We start from the raw sequence: 17,051 nt of genomic DNA, 5'->3' as shown, positions 1-17,051 counted from the left end.
GGATAAGGCTTTCCAGGTACTAAATTTTTCCAGGAATGACGGCAGTGGGCTCTCAGCTGGGATCTGACCTGCAGCCTTCTTTAAAACGTTTGCAAAATTCTAATGTTTTACTGCGTCGAAGAGTCTCATCACTGTACTATTACTTATACACCTCTTATAGAGGAAGCACTATATAAAAACTGCAATAAAAACTTTCCAAAGCTACAGTAAGTAGAGGAGCACCTGATTGTATAAGATCTAGAGAAAGTGAGCAAATAACAGGAACATAAAGTCGCCAAAACAGAGTTTAATCTGTCACATAATGAAAATTTTTGTTTTAAATGATTAATCGCTTAAAAGAGATCTTTAGTATTTAAAGGGAATTCAAAATGTATGTTGTTGTAAATGCAGTCTTAGACATCAACCACCATTGTTATTTAATTTAATTCTTCCTTCTTTGATCTAAAATATGATATGTGTTTAATTTGAACTTTTTCTATTTCATTTAGATGCGTCTGGCTGGTGGACTGGAAGGTTACGCGGGAAAGAGGGTTTATTCCCCGGGAATTACGTGGAGAAAATCTGAGGCGGTCAAAACCTTTGGCACCTAACAACCTGCCTTTGACCTCTGACCCCTCTTTGTTCATTCAGCCTCTGAACCTGTCAAGACTTGGGAATGACGAGGTGAATGCCTCGGGGATACAATCATTAAGCATGATGAATACAGAGGATTCACTGGTGCTGAATTGGAACATACATAGACAATCTGGGTCAGCTCTGGCAGGAACTGGATTAGACGTAATCTGTGGACAAAAATTATGTTTTAAACATTTTTTTTAAAAGACAAAGGTTTCCACAAGTGCAAAGGTATAATGAAATTATGAATTCTTGAAAAAGTTCTTGTAGTTTTGTGTTTATCTAAGTAAAGGGGGAGAGTCTGCACTGCTGCTGCACAAACACACGAGCTGGGGGAATGTCTTGAGCATACACACACCAACACACACACACACACACAAACATAAAAGCAGGAATCCAGTCCCTATGGGGCATTTGCTATTTTTATAACAGTGTTTAAGTTTGATGCATGTTTTTTTTTCCCTGCATTAATGCTTCTCCAAGTTTTGAAAAAGAACTAAATCTCCAGTACTAATATTTAAGTATTACCTTTAAAAAAATATCGCTCACTGTAAATGTCTGTGATCATGTTCAACAATATTCACCCTGTGTGTTTAACAGAATGTTTATCTCAGAGTTTTTTTTACAGCAACAAAAAAAATTGTAAATGATTTTTTTTCCAAAAATATGTGAATAAATTGATTTATTTTCCCCAAATCTACTCGATTTAATTCTTTAATCTAATTCATAGCTAGCTAGTTCTTTTCCAGTTTTGTATAATGGACATTATTGTGCATCATTCCTGAACAAGAACAAAACATGTTACTTATATTTCTCGTGGTTTAGAATTTCAAATGCTTTTTCTTTCATTTTATTTACACTGGTAAAACGTTCCTGCAGTTTTCATTTAGATTTGCATAAACTATAATTATCTGGTATGTCTACCAGTTGTCATTAATGGCAGATTTCAGAGCAACAGGTTTGTGGGACAGGTCCTGCAGGAACCCTGTGCGTGGAACCACATTCTTTAAGAGGCACGTAACACCTGAGAGTGATGAGTGTGTGAAAGAGGGATCGAGTAAAACCTGATCTGCAAATCCTATAGAGCAAAAAAAAGAAAGAGAACACACAGGTTTCTGTAGTGTTTCGCAAGGGTGAAATACTGTACATGTGACAAGTACTTTGTGAACTGGATTTACAACTGCTCATGAAACTGGAGATGTGCAAATTACTGGTTTGGAGAGAGGTCATAGGACTAAAGGAACACTTTGGTCTGAAAAATGCAATATAGATATTTAGACTTGATTGTTCTGATCATTCGAATCACTTCAGGAGATCTGAGACACATTTCAGCTCAAGTTTTAAAATATTCATCTCGCCAAACACGTGCACCAGTACAGTACAGTTTAGATTGCTTATATAAACCGGCTTCATAAATGTGACAAACTTCATTTTATTGCTGCATAATGTTGTTGAGCAACTGAATAAAAGTGCTGTTGATTTTACTGTTGATTTTTTTTATCATGCAACTTTACCAAGAGTTTAAGTGATCTTCATTCATGTTTTTTTCTTCCTCAAAGTTCTACAAAGACCGTTCAGCACTATTCTTCCTGCTAATGTGTCAAAGGGGGGTTCTTAACCCAGTTCCAGTAATAAAAAATCTCCTTAGTTGTTTTCTTTGCTCAATACAGCCCATTAAATTTACCTTTTTTGAACAGGCAGTCTACAACACACTCTTATACATACATATTCTGTATGTCATATTCTAACGATTTATTCATGATCTTTTCCATTTTCCATTCACTTATCAAAAGTCATTTATTTAATCATTTGGGCATTGGTGGCTTAGTGGTAGGTTTTTCGCTTGCCATGCAGAAGGCCCGGGTTTAATTCTCAGCCACTAGTGTGTGAATGCATGTGTGAATGTTGACCGGAGGTCCTACCACGGCCATAAAAATGGGAATAAATACAATGGTCACCATTGGCCTTCATGGTCCCTAGTTGGATTATAGTTTCTAGACCTATGGATGTCTGTACAGTATGTCTGTCTGTCCAGCCGGTTTTGTGTGATGTTGTGACAAAATATTTTATTAAAAACCTTGCGTGATGCTGTGACAAAATCTCCCATTAAAAATTATATCCAACTTTTCCAGTCTATAGATATTTGCCTGAAGTTAAACCTGTGCCTTAAATGAAATCAAAATGTTGAGTAAAAGTGGAGTTATAAGCAGCTTTGCACCAGATTATAGTTTTCACAAAACTTCATCTTTATTCGATCTACTTTTTTAATTTCTCATCTGTGATTCACTCTCCAATTACTGAACAGGGAGTGTATTTGTCTGACTATTCTGATACAACTTAGAAGTACAACTTTGTGGAAATAAGCCATGAGAAGAACGGCTCAACCTTACAAAATGTGAGTTGCTTGTATTAATAAGTTAGACAGAGAGTTCTACTGTACAGAGAGACACACAGACATGTACGTGGGCTTCAACCTCAAATAATGCAATTAGTTTGAAAGTCCAACTATTTTTTTTCTTTGATAGTTATACACTGTACTGTTCCCTGTGTCCCTTTTCTTCTATTTGTACAATTTATTTTTTTGCTGCTGTAAAAAAGAAATTTCCACATTGTGGGATGAATAAAGGTTAATTTTATCTTTAATATAAGCTGATTACATATAAGCGTTCACCTTTTTTTCTGTTTCTACTTATGCTAGTAGACTTAGGCACTTACGCTAGGTTATTTGCAAATTGTTTATTTATTTGCACACCCACACCTTCTATTTTCTTTTTCATTTTTATTTCCTATTAATAGTCTTATATTTTAAGGTCACAGGCATTTCACTGCATATCGTACTCTGTATGACTGTATGTGACAAATTAAATTTGAATTTGAGTACCTTTTATAACATAATCATATGTATTACTTGAATGTTCCACAATATAGCCAGAATACAGAAAGAGAAAAGGAGAGAATATTGTAAAAAAAAAAAAAAAAATTAAAAAGTGTCCAAGATAGAGGAGTTACTTCAGTGCTGTGCTGTAGTGTCAGACGTTCCCTCACCAAAATGGCGCCGCCTATGACCCGTGACACTCGCACGCATGCGCGCTGCGCTAATGGCAGGTCGGTTAATGAGCCGTGCGCATGACGTTTCTCACCTGTGCGTTCATCTACTGCAGCGTTTATCCGGAACCCCCGGGCAGATGTGGTTGGTTTTTTTTTTTTTTTTTTTTTTAAATCTATCAATCAACAAACTTCTTTTTTTTAGACCAACACTGCGATTTACAGTCATGTAATCTTCGGTGTCCTGACAGGTTTAACCTGCACCTGCCGCAGAGGCAGGAATGCGCGCGCTCAAGTCGGTTTCCCCCGCGCGCACAACCGAGACCCGCTTAACAGGATCGGGGTCTTTTTTTTTTTCTTCTTTTTTTTTTTTTTACCCATGTGTTTTTTTCTACCCTTACATACAGCTCCCTGAAACACACACACACACACACACATCTGAGAGTGATGGACGCGTCGTTCCTGGGAGGTAAGAGTCTTCTCCATCCTGCACTTTAATGTCACTGATCTATTAATATGAATATTAGATATCATTATTATTAACCCTATAAATCATGAAAAAAAAAAATAATAATGTGTGAAACTTTGACATGCACAATGACAACGTGAATCTATGTGAAATCTGTGATTTTATGCCATTTAATAAAAACAAACTTCATAAAAATCATGCAAACGTGCAAATCCAGGTTATATTCATGCATTTCATATCCTGTGTATTGTGCTGTAGATTATTTGCATTTACATGCACAATAATACTAATAATAATTATAAGTAATAATCAGATTAAGATTGCTGGACGAATAAAAATGCACCATGTTGTTGTTGTTGTTTGTCTTTCGATTGCTCCTGTCAAAGGGTCGCCGCAGCGGTCCATCCGATCCAAACAGGACTTGGCACAGGTTTTACGCCGGGTGCCCTACCTGGCGCGGTTGGGGGGGAGGGGGTGTAAACTTTTGATAATCTGGTCAGTTGGAGCGTATTGTGATGTAGATTAGTTGCATTTACATGCACAATAATACTAATAATATGAATAAGATAGCAGGCAGAATAAAAATGCACCATGTTGTTGTTGTTGTTGTTGTTGTTTGTCTTTCGGTTGCTCCTGTCAAAGGGTCGCCGCAGCGGTCCATCCGATCCAAACACAACTTGGCACAGGTTTTACGTCGGATGCCCTACCTGCTGTGGTTGGAGGGGGGGGGGTGTAAACTTTTGATAATGTGGTCAGCTGGCGCGTGTTCACCATCCATGCAAAATTAAAAAATTGTTTCCATGATATGATGCCGGTTTGTCTTGGTCATTTTTATTTTGTTGAATGAATTGAATTTTCTTAAAAAAAAAATTGTGAAAAAGAAAAAAAAAATACTTGTCAGTAAAGCTATACTCCAGTTATGCATGTAATTGCACATCGGATCAGATCAGCGTCCGTGTAAACCCTTACATCAGCATCTTTTAATCTGAATGATTCCTATCAGGAAAAAAACACAATATTGTTGATGCTACTTTGATCTCGGCTCCTGTCTTGTCTTCTGTGAACAGGTTCTGGAGCCAGACAGATCTAAGAACTAAGATCTGATCAATACTGTAAAAGCTTTTTAAATACACGTGTGTGTGTGTGTGTGTGTATACACTGACCGCATGCATGTGCTGATGAGGTGCTCACCATCATTGTGTAATAATTCTGCTTCAAATGTATGTCACATGTAAATGCCATAATTGCAGTAATAAGATAAATTAAAACAGGATTCCCTTCCTCTCTCTCTCTCTCTTCCTCTCTCGCTCTCTCTTTCTTTTTCTTTCTCTCTCGCTCTCTCACTCAGGCATCCTGTCCAGCGAGAAAATGGCAGGTGTGTTTTCTTACGAGAGTTCTGAAGTAGACTGGTGTGAGGATAACTACAAGCACTCTGAGAATGTTGTCGAGTACTTTAACACGGTGAGAGACACACACACACACACACACACACACACGCATGCAAACACGCAGAGGAATGCACATTGCAACAATGCTTTATCATAAATTCCTTCAAGTTTTATTAAAATGAGGAGTTTGTTTTTTGTTATTGGCATCAATAATCCATGTTCAAACACGTACATGCATTAAGATTTCATTGCTGTTTTATAAGATCTAATTACCACCCCACACACGTTCACACTTATACACACACGCGCTTACAAACACACACGCACACGCGCTCATGCATTTTTGTCATCAGTGTGGAACTACCACCAAGTTGCTGTTTGACAGGTTACATGGTTGTATTTCCATGTGGTGTCATGGACACATTCCAAACCACACCCTACTCCCTACACCCTCTCGCTTAGTTTTCATAAGTGATATCTTTCTGTAAAAAGTCATGAGAGGAAGGAGTGGAGGAGAAAAGGAAAAGGGAGTGAGAGAGAGAAGATGGAGGGAGCGAGTGGGAAAACGAAGAGAGAGCAAGTAGGAGAAGGAGGAGGGAGCGAGTGGGAGGAGGAGGGAGGAGCGAGAGGGAGTGAGAGAAAGCAGAAGGAGGGAGCGAGTGAGTGGAAGAGGAGGGAGCAAGTGGGAGGAAGGAGTGAATGGGAGGAGGGAGTGAGAGAGGGGAGGTGGAGAGAGCGAGAGAGAACAAGGAGGGAGCGAGTGGGAGGAGGAGGAGGGAGCGAGTGGGAGGAGGTGGAGGAAGCGAGTGGGAGGAAGAAGTGAGTGGGAGGAGGGAGCGAGTGGGAGGAGGTGGAGGGAGCGAGTGGGAGGAGGAGGAGGGAGCGAGTGGGAGGAGGTGGAGGGAGCGAGTGGGAGGAAGAAGTGAGTGGGAGGAGGGAGCGAGTGGGAGGAGGTGGAGGAAGCGAGTGGAAGGAGGTGGAAGGAGTGAGTGGGAGGAGGTGGAGGGAGCGAGTGGAAGGAGGTGGAGGAACGAGTGGGAGGAGGTGGAGGAAGCGAGTGGGAGGAGGTGGAGGAAGCGAGTGGAAGGAGGTGGAGGAAGCGAGTGGGAGGAGGTGGAGGAAGCGAGTGGGAGGAGGTGGAGGAAGCGAGTGGGAGGAGGTGGAGGAAGCGAGTGGGAGGAGGTGGAGGGAGCGAGTGGGAGGAAGGAGCGAGTGGGAGGAGGTGGAAGGAGCGAGTGGGAGGAGGTGGAGGGAGCGAGCGAGTGAGAGGAGGAGGAGGGAGCGAGTGAGAGGAGGAGGAGGGAGCGAGTGAGAGGAGGAGGAGGGACCGAGTGAGAGGAGGAGGAGGGAGCGAGTGGGAGGAGGAGGAGGGAGCGAGTGGGAGGAGGAGAAGGAAGCGAGAGAAAGTAAGTGTAAGGGGCGCATGGAAGAAGATGGAGGGAGCCAGTGGGAAAAGGATGAAAAAAGAAGGAGGAGGTGGGAGCGAGTGTGAGTAGGACAAGGAGGAGGGAGCAGGAGGGAGAACCAGGAGGGAGCGAGTGGGAGAAGGTGGGGGGTGAGTGTGGGACTGTCGAGAGAGCGAGAGGGAGAAGGAGGAGGAAGCAGGATGAAGCAAGAAGGAGAATGAGGGAGTTAGGGAGTTAGAAGGGGATGGTGGAGGGAGCAAGAGGATGAAGAAGGATCAAGCGAGATGGCGAAGATGAAGGAGGATGGAGCCACCTGTTTCTATCCATCTGTCTATCTATCTATTTATCTAACCCTTGTTTCTTTCTGTTTGTTTCTATCCTCTCTCTCTCTCTCTCTCTCTCTCTGTTCCTTTTGCAGATGAGCAGCTTCGTCTTCTTTGTAGTAGCTCCTATAATGCTCTACCTGCTGCACCCGTATGCTAAAGAAAGGAACCTGGCCGTGCACCTGGTGTGGCTCATGATGATCTTTGTGGGTGAGTGTCCTCTTGTCCTCACCTGTCTCACAATCACCACCTGTCTACCTGTCCCCATGACCACATGACCACATGCCACTTTATTAGTCATTCACACCCGGACCAACCTGCCACCTGGAGCGCTTTACACTGAGACCTGAGCCGGGCTCTCGTTTGTTAAACCCAACCCTGTTACCTAGGAAACGATCCAGGAGTACTACAGTAACGCTCATAACTCATTCTGTTTTAGTAAAGGACGGATATATTAGCGAGCGGTCTGAGGTTTGGGAAACGTCCAGGATGTTTTCCTGCCGCATCGCCGCCGTTCCTGGGATCCAACCAGAATAAAGCGGAGATATAAGTACGAGCTGTTATCCAATCACTTCTAAAGATAAAAGGTTTTGATAAGAAATGAGAATTTATTTAATCGCAATCCAAAATGCTCTGTTTAAAAAGAAAATTATGGTAGAGGAACTGTGTGTGGGTGTGTGTGTGTCATATCATGCTGTGTGTGTTGAATGCTATGTAATTCTTTGCATAATTGCAGCGTAAAACAGCTTCTGTTTATCTTAAGCACTTCAATGGCATCCTCATTCCACACGTTCCACTTACAGACGCTCGGTGTGACGCTCTCCTTCTCTCTCTCTCTCTCTCTCTCTCTCTCCCTCTCTCTCTCTCTCTCAGGTCTGTTCTCCATGTACTTCCACATGACCCTGAGCTTCATGGGGCAGATGCTGGACGAGCTTTCCATCCTCTGGGTTTTGGCCATCGGTTACTCTCTCTGGTTTCCGCGCAAACATTTTCCTTACTTTGTTAAAGACAGGTAAATATTCAGCACCACTCCTTTTTCATATTAAAATATATATTCCAATAAATAAATTAAATCATTAAGGAATCATATCATCTAAAGCCATTGGCAAGATCATACAAACGGATGCAAATATGTTGGAGGTGAGGCTGGGTTAGAACACCAAACATGTTCCAGCACATGGCGAAAGGGGAGGAGCAAAGCACAGTGGGTGGGGTTAGGATAAAAAAATAAATTATGAATTAATAAATAAATCATACAAACGCATGTTTTTGCACATGATTTATTGTGTGTGTGTGTGTGTGTTTAAGTGTGTGTATTTCGAGAGGTGTAACCATCGATTAGTGACATCATTTCAATCCTGGTTTAGTGAATCAGATCATTTGACTCATTTTTCGGAGTCAACTCTTTTGGTTCATCAACAGGGTAAAGTTTGTGAAGATAAATTTACACATGAATAAATGAATGAGTAATAGTTCTGCCTACATCTACAATAAACAACGTCATTCAGTTAAATGTATCAGATCAAAGAATCGACTCTTTTGAAAATGACACTTCAGTGTTGTGTATTGAATCATTTACGTCAATCATTATATTCTAACTTGCGCCCCGTTTAAATCAGACACGACCCGGGTTTGTGAAATCCAGCACGAAATCCTGCAACTAGCCATGAGCGCTGGATTGTGTAAGCTTTAGTCTATATTTATATACATATATATATACACCTATACATCAGTCAGTAAGGCTTGTTATTGTCATAACAATAAAAGAGTTAACTAATAAAAGATTAGTGGAATGAGTAGCAAGAAAGAAGGATTAGTCAAACCGTAAGTGTGAAGTGAAAGGGAACACACCTAGACCTACTGTACACACACACACACACACTCCAAGAGTGAGTCGGTGTCAAAGCGTGTCAAAGCTTTGATGCACAAGCGCAGTCAATCAAGCAAAAAATATTTTGTCTGAAGAAGCAAATTCGCAGTATGTAAATTGTAAATGTAAATTTTTTTTCCCAGTTCAGTGAGAAAGTCTGAGACTGACCTGAGATGATAGTTAAATATTACATTTTTCATTTTAAATTCCTGATCCATCAAAAAACCAACAGTGTAATGATTAATATATTTTTAAGGATTTTATTCCCTTTACTGTATGTCACAGTTCTTTAATTATAATAATAATAATAATAATAATACTGATAATGATGGTGATGGTTTAGGACACTGCTGGAATATTTCGCGTTCATAAATAGAGATTATTCTCTAGAGATTTATTTTTTTATTTTGTCTAATGGTGAAAGGTGAAAGTAGGCCGTACGGTCTACAGCACTGGAAAGCGGAGAGAGCAGCTGCCTGCCAAAACCCGTCTGTGAGCTCACGCGCGCGGAAGGAGCGGACAGCGCTGTCCTCCGAGTGTGTTACGCCGCGGTGCGTGAGCAAGCAGTTTGAAAAGATGCGGTCGACTGCCGTCACTTGGTTCGGAGGAAACACGTGAGAGTCTTCGGCTCTTCCAAAGTGACGGGGAGGAATTGGATACGACCAAATTGGGGAGAAAATCAACAACAAAAAAAAGAAAGAAAGAAAACACATCCGATAACGTTGTCATCTTAAACAATACACTGTCTCCTTTCAATCGCTTCTAAGTCCTATAGGGGTATAGTCCATATTTTAAGGGGTATAGTCCATCTTCTAGACTATATAACTATAGTCCAGTACTGTAGGAGAAAGGAAAAAAAACACCAATCAGAAAAACATGTACAGGTATGAAGGCGCTTTCTAGTCACGTGTCTCGTACCGTCACGCGTGTGAATTTGTAACGTCCCCTTCTCTAGAATTCAATGACCTTTCCATTGTCACTTGAAGTTCATTAATCATCCAACATTAGATACTGCTTAATGAACAAACACGATCATATGAATGTGAATGACATCATGATCCAGGATTGTAGACGAAGCAAAACCCGCCCACTTTAATTGATGTACTGTACAGACATGTAGGAACAGTTACTGCACCCTATTAAAATAGCTTTCCTTAATATAAAAATAGAACGGGTTTTTTTTTCAAGTGCTTGAATCCTAGATTCGTTTTAGTGGTGTGTGTGTGTGTGTGTGTGTGTGTGTGTGTGTGTGTGTGTGTGTGTGTGACAGTAACTCTGTGTAAGAGACGACTTCCAGAACATTCTCAAAAGACAGTGTGTTAATAATTAAATTAAAGAGGAGGATGGGAGAAGAGTGAAATATTAATGAGATGATGAGAGGCCACTTGCGGGGACGTCGTTAAGGTCGCGTCGTTAAGGTCGCGTCGTTATGCCGTTTGGCGTCACTTCCTGTGTAGTCAAACAAAGGCGCAGCAGTAAGCAGATACCAGGAAGGACAGCGAACATTCCAGCGTCTGAATCTATATGAATCTATATGTTTTAATGCTGTTTTCTATAGTGTGTCAAAGTGCAAAAGTTTACACACCTGTAGATTATAAAAAGGGAAAAGATTTTTGATTGTCTGTTTGTTTGTTTGTTTGTTTATTTGTTTGTTTTTAAACCACACCACTGAGTTACTGCTCGCTCTTAGCTGTGCGATAAACTCTTCCAGTTTACTTAACAGCATAATTAAGTGTTTTATTATTATTATTATTATTATTATTATTATTATTATTATTATTATGATTTATTCTTTGTCTTAATGCAGTCTTAATTTTTCCTTCTCTGATGCAGGACCTCGTTCTCCCGCATGGTCATGCTGAGCACGGTCGTCACCACGCTCTTGTCGTTCATCAAGCCCACCGCCAACGCCTACGCCCTCAACTTCTTCGCCCTGCACATCCTCTACTCGGTGATTGTCCAGCTTAAGAGGTACGAGCCAACTTAAACATCGAAAGATTATATATATTTAAAACGTCTATAAAACGGCATACGTTATATAACGGTGACACGTTCCTACATGTGTTTCTAGATCCCCGACAGTTACATACTGCCGCTTTAAAACATGAGCGTGAAGTTTTCTGTACATGTGTAAGATCATTTATTTCGAGTGTGGTGTGATCAACATGAACAGTACAATAAAATAAACGTATTTCGGTTGGAAGGTTCCTCATTTTGGAGATTTTCTTATTGTTTTTTTTTATTAGAAATTTCACAACCAGAATAGGCGAGTATGTAAGCGTATTAAAAAACGAGCTTGGTATTAAGGCTAAGGATTAGGGCCACCATGAAAAATATGAGTTCTGAATTTTTTTAGAATTCTGACTCTTTTTCAAAATTTTGACCTTTTTTCAGAATTCTGACTTTAAACTTTGACTTAAAATTTTTGTTTCTCAGAGTTCTGACTTGTTCTCTAAGAATTCAAGTTTTTTTCCCAAGATATCTGACTTTAAACTCATAATTCTGACACTTTTTCACAATTGAGTATTCCCCTCAAAATTCATTCATCATCGTCAGTAACAGACAAACTGAAGAGAGAGAATAAAAAATAAGTCATTAAAAAAATAATAAAGAAGACACGCACCACACACATTTACTAGACATGGTGATTAACATACCGTATGTAATATAATGTACGTAAAGTGTAATGATAAGTGGTATCATAAATAAATAGATGATGATATGGCACTAAGGGCAAAGTATAAATATAAAATACATTAAATATACAGTATAGTAATATTTTTCATGAGGTATAGTTAAATGTTGGAAGATAAAAGTAAAAAATTCCTAGACTGAAGATGCAGTGGATAGTTTGATATCGTATCCAGTGACACAAATGTTGGACATGATGTACAAATCAGGTATCGGGACACACATGAATTATTTTCTTCTTTTGTCCTACCGTTACTTTTTCTCCAGCTGTACAGACCAGCGAGTGTTGCGTTTGGCGCGCGCCTCCATCGGGCTGTGGGTGCTCGCCATCTCCTGCTGGATCAGCGACCGCTTCGGCTGCAGCTTTTGGCAAAAACTCAACTTCTGCTACCTGCACGGCATCTGGTACGAGCTGCTAGCGCCATGTAGATTTACACTCCACTCTCAAGTGCTGTACTGCAGTCCTAGACGAAAACAACCTTTCTATCCTAAAGAGATCTGGTTATAAAACTCGTGCATGCAACGTTAACCTTACGTGGCTCTTTAATACTTTAATAACTTGAGTGAAGCTCATTATATGGACGCATTCATTCAGAAATTTTTAAATTCAACATGTTTTAAAATAAAGAGCTGGTACAGCACATTAGGAATAACCTCTGGGGTCCAGGGTTCGAACCCCACCTCTCTGTGTGCATGGAGTTTGCATGTTCTCCCTCTGCTTGGCGGGTTTCCTCCAGGTGTTTCAGTTTTCTCCCACAGTCCAAAGACGTGCAGAATAAGCTATTCAGCATTTCCAAATTGCCCGCAGTGTGCGAGTGAGTGTGTGCGTGCTTGTGCCCTGGGATGGATTGGAACCCCGTCCTGGGTCAGAAAAACATAAGCTGGTAAATAAATACACCAAGCAATTAAAATGAAATAAAATAACTCAAATATTTTTATGAGAAGCATTTTGATAGACGTGACTTGAAATGACTTAACCTATTTGAGAAATAGAAAAATATGCATGCTTATTTATTCTGTATATTTTTTCATTATTTCAAAAAGTGATTGATGTAAAAAAAGAATGTAATGTTTAGTGTAAACAGTAGGGGGAGCAAATGCACCAATGCACCCTTTACACCTGCTCTGGGTTTGGAAAAAACAAACCATTCAATACAATTTATCAAAATAATATTTTTTATTTGTTTAACTCATTATTTATGTTGCTATACAAGAAAAATCTTACAAAAATGGCTCAGAAACACCAGACTAGCAGATTATAATGTACTTTATAACAATCCAAGTTAACGTTCAAGTAGCACTGTCGCCTTGTTCTCCCCGTGCTTTGTAGGTTTCCTCCGGGTACTCCAGTTTCCTCCCACAGTCCAAAGACATGTAGGTTAGGTTGATTGCCGTTTCCAAATTTCTCGTAGTGTGTGAGTGTGTGTATGTGTGTGTGCCCTGAGATGGATCTCCAGGTCCCCGCGACCCTGAATACAGGATAAAGCGGTATAGACGATGAGTGAGTGAGTAACATTCAAGTTTAAAAAGTACTCTGTAAGGGGAATGCGTTCATAAATATATAAATCATTTTAAATATTATATTATAAATATTATAAATATATGAATAATCATTATGATGGTGACTGGTTTCCTCTAATAGAAGTAACAGAAGTGATTTATTTCTCTTAGAGAAGCATAGAGATTCACTAACTTTAATTTACTGAAGAATTAAGTCTTTTTGTTTCTTCTTATATCTTTATATATTTTATATTTTTCAATGTTAGTCAAGAAAACACAAAGTGTAAAAACTCTGTTGTCCTGAAGGTGGAGCTGCACCTCTGATACTGGAGACTCCTTACATAAATGTCACGTCTGCTCAAGATAAATATCAACGATGATGCCTTTGATTTGTTGATGTAGTGACTAACAGCTAACGATCCTGTGTCTGTTCTGTGTTTTGCCGACTGAAGGCACATCCTGATCGTGGTCGCCACGGCGTACGCCAGCACCCTGATCGCCTACCTGGACGCCAGCCTGGAGATCCCGTACTCACTCCCCAACCTGCAGTACTGGCCTCGGGATAACTGGGCCCTCGGGCTGCCCTATATCGCCCTTAAGGCCTCACCCAAAATGCAGAAAGGATGCTAGCTGAGAGAGAAGAATATGGAGGAACGGACATGGTGTCTGTGGGAATGAAGGAGGTTGTGTTGCTGCCTTGCTGAAACACTGTAAATCCTGAACGACTTGATCATGATCATGATATTCTCTCTGTATGACAATAGTCAGGGTGTGTTGGTTCGTTCGTTTCTGTGTGTGTGTGATTACAATACGCTGTGTATCTTAATACAAGTCATTCTGAAGCGTCTTCTTTGAGAAGATGAGATGAAGTTTACGCAAACGCAGCCAGAGTTTCCGTCTGACTCCCACCATGGGCTTGTCTGAATTTAATATTTGTATTAATTTTACGCTGGTGATATCCAGTACGTAAGGTGCTTTAATGTCTGGTTTAAAAGACAATGCTTAAATTCACTGCTATACTGTGTACACTTACATGCAATAGCTGTTCGAGTCAAAGTGGGACAGCGCTGAATAACAGAACACAGTCCTGAGGGTAAAAAACTCCCTTTATTCCTCTATATAATCCATCAGAAACAGCGGTCTCCCAGGAACTCCTGGTCTTTCCCCGATGTATGCACTTCGGCAAACAAACCTTTGCACCATTTAATGACTTGAACACCCCTTGTACTTAACTTTTGACTGTGATGCCTTACATTTACTCAGGAAGCTACACTATGCAGTACTATACATGTTAGATATGTTTATATGTAGAAAATAAAAGTTTCACTCTAAAACAGTTTTAGAAAGGAAAGAAAAAGTATTTTTTGGAAAAAAATCTTTCATCTCTTGTGATGTCACTGGAGCTGTAGGGGGTTAAAGCTTTACAGTTATTACACGTTTAAAGCGTGATGGTGGTTTGATCAGGGATTACAAAGTGTAAAGTGTCACGTCTTCCTTTCTAACAGAGCTGTCGTTAATGTGATGTTCCCTGCTGAAGGAAGTGATCAGCTGACCTCATTACATACTGTGGCTGCTCCAGTGCAAAATAGGGCACTGGAACATGTTTTGTGCACAATCCTTAACATTACATGTTCAGTAGCTATAAATGGATGAAAAGTGTAATATGTTGATTTTCAATAAAAGTATTAGTATTATTCTCAGATCTCAGAATCCATGCTTTATTTTCACTTTATTGGCTGAATTATTAATTAACACTTATTTATTGTGCAGGGTTTATTATGAATAAGTTTATTATATAAATATATATATATATAACATACAGAGTCAGTCGAACAATATACACACGCTTCAGGAAAAGAAAAATAGTAAATTATTAATTATAAACTTATATACTCAGCAAAAAAAAAAAACGCCCCTTTTTCAGGACTGTGTATTTCAACAATAATGTTGTAAAAATCCAAATAACTTTACAGATCTTCATTGTAAAGGGTTTAAACAATGTTTTCCATGCATGTTCAATTAACCATAATTAATTAATTAACATGCACCTGTGGAATGGTTGTTAAGACCTTAACAGCTTACAGAAAGTAGGCATTTAAGGTCTCAGTTCTAAAAACGCAGGACACTAAAGAGACTTGTCTACCGACTGTAAAAAACACCCAAAGAAAGATGCCCAGGGTCCCTGCTCATCTGCATGAACGTGCATTAGGCATGCTGCAGGGAGGCATGAGGACTGCTGATGTGGCTAGGGCGATAAATCGCCATGTCCGCACTGCGAGACGCCTAAGACGGCGCTACAGGGAGACAGGAAGGACGGCTGATCATCCTCGCAGTGGAAGACCACGTGTAACAACACCTGCACAGGATCGGTACATCCGAATATCACACCTGCGTGACAGGTACAGGATGGCCACAACAACTGCCCGAGTCACACCAGGAACACACAATCCCTCCATCAGTGCTCAGACTGTCCGCAATAGGCAGTCCATGAGGAGGAGATGCACTGCAGTACTTCAATCAGACACACCAGATACTGACTGGTACTTTTGATTTTGAGCCTCCCTTCATTCAGGGACACATTGGGAAACATTTTTAGTTTATGTCTTATGGTGTTGACTCTTTTAGTGTTTATAGAAATATTTACTCATTAAGTTTACTGAAAGTAAAAACAGTTGAAAGTCAGAGGACGTTTCTTTTTTTGCTAAGTATATATTGTAACCAGGAAAAGGGTTGGTTTCAAATTTAACATTTTTTATTGTTAGAAATTTCTATCTATATCCATCTATCTATCTATCTATCTATCTATCTATCTATCTATCTATCTATCTATCTATCTATCTATCTATCTATCGCCAGTATACTGAAGGATTATGATTTAAAAATTAATGAAGTATAACCTTAAATACTCTTTAAACCCAATCTAATATTAATTCACTAATATTGAAGCTTTTTTGTGCTTTCAGTATATGCAAATGTGCCTAATTTATAGTGCAAGGGAAGAAAAGAAAAGTGAGCAGCATGTCAGAAGCCTGACGTCCTGCTGGGAATAAAAGAGTTATTAAATACGGGAGCCCCAGTGGGGGATTAAAGCAACGTGATGGAGACAAGGACAGAGAAGCAGAGCCAAAGACTCCCTCTCTCTCTCTTTCCCTCTCTCTCTTTCTCTCTCTCTCACACACACTGACACAGTTCATCCAGAGGGACTCCAACAGTGACATAAACCCTCTCACTCCTGCTGCTTTAGTCATAACAGCCTGTCGGCGCAGAAGTGTGTAGAGCGGGCTGCTGGCCTAAGCAGATTTCTCTGAGTCTTTTCGCATTGTGTGAATTCCTAGCTTTGATTCCAGGCCAAAGCTCCAGGTCTGAGTTCACGTCCCATCTGCTGAAGGCTCTCCGTCTTCGCTCAGTGGTCATTCATCCATTAAGGGACAATGCAAGAACAGTAAAAGAGCTATAAAACATTGTCAAGATTTAGGACTACATAATTCTTCTGAAAGATCGAGACTTTGGGGGTTTACATTTCTTGTTTCCTATGTTAAAGGTAGACGCTTTGAGTAAAGGATATACAACAGGAATATAAAAGACTTGAACTTGGGCATCACTGCAAGCTTTTTTACAATAAAAAAATATTATATAGACAAATTTAAAAACAAAGCAGGAATGGGAAATTATTGCCACCCTTAAAAAAGTTCATTTATACATTTATTAATTTATTCAGCTTCTAAATAAATGATACTGGGTATT

General features: G+C 40.0%; 2 protein-coding genes across 2 annotated transcripts in view; both read left to right on the top strand.

Moving 5' to 3' along the window:
• Nucleotides 1-1,328, top strand: part of myo1f (myosin IF) — a 40,333-nt gene extending 39,005 nt beyond the window's left edge. Inside the window, exon 28 of the mRNA XM_053504014.1 lies at nt 489-1,328. Within this exon, the coding sequence (XP_053359989.1) occupies nt 489-565 (77 nt within the window). The 3' untranslated portion in view covers nt 566-1,328. The remainder of the gene's footprint in view (nt 1-488) is intronic.
• A 2,597-nt stretch (nt 1,329-3,925) lies between these two features.
• acer1 (alkaline ceramidase 1) lies at nt 3,926-15,003 on the top strand. Its single transcript, XM_053504027.1, has 7 exons — nt 3,926-4,129; nt 5,478-5,590; nt 7,342-7,456; nt 8,120-8,258; nt 10,950-11,087; nt 12,075-12,212; nt 13,760-15,003. Exons 1-7 carry the CDS (start codon nt 4,108-4,110, stop codon nt 13,935-13,937), a joined length of 843 nt encoding a protein of 280 aa, XP_053360002.1. The 5' UTR covers nt 3,926-4,107; the 3' UTR covers nt 13,938-15,003.
• The last annotated feature ends 2,048 nt before the right edge of the window (nt 15,004-17,051 follow it).

The sequence above is a fragment of the Clarias gariepinus genome, chromosome 9 (assembly GCF_024256425.1).
Source record: "Clarias gariepinus isolate MV-2021 ecotype Netherlands chromosome 9, CGAR_prim_01v2, whole genome shotgun sequence".
Taxonomy (NCBI): domain Eukaryota; kingdom Metazoa; phylum Chordata; class Actinopteri; order Siluriformes; family Clariidae; genus Clarias; species Clarias gariepinus.
Note: the sequence above shows the minus strand (reverse complement) of the source record. Positions and strands in the feature narration are given on the sequence as shown.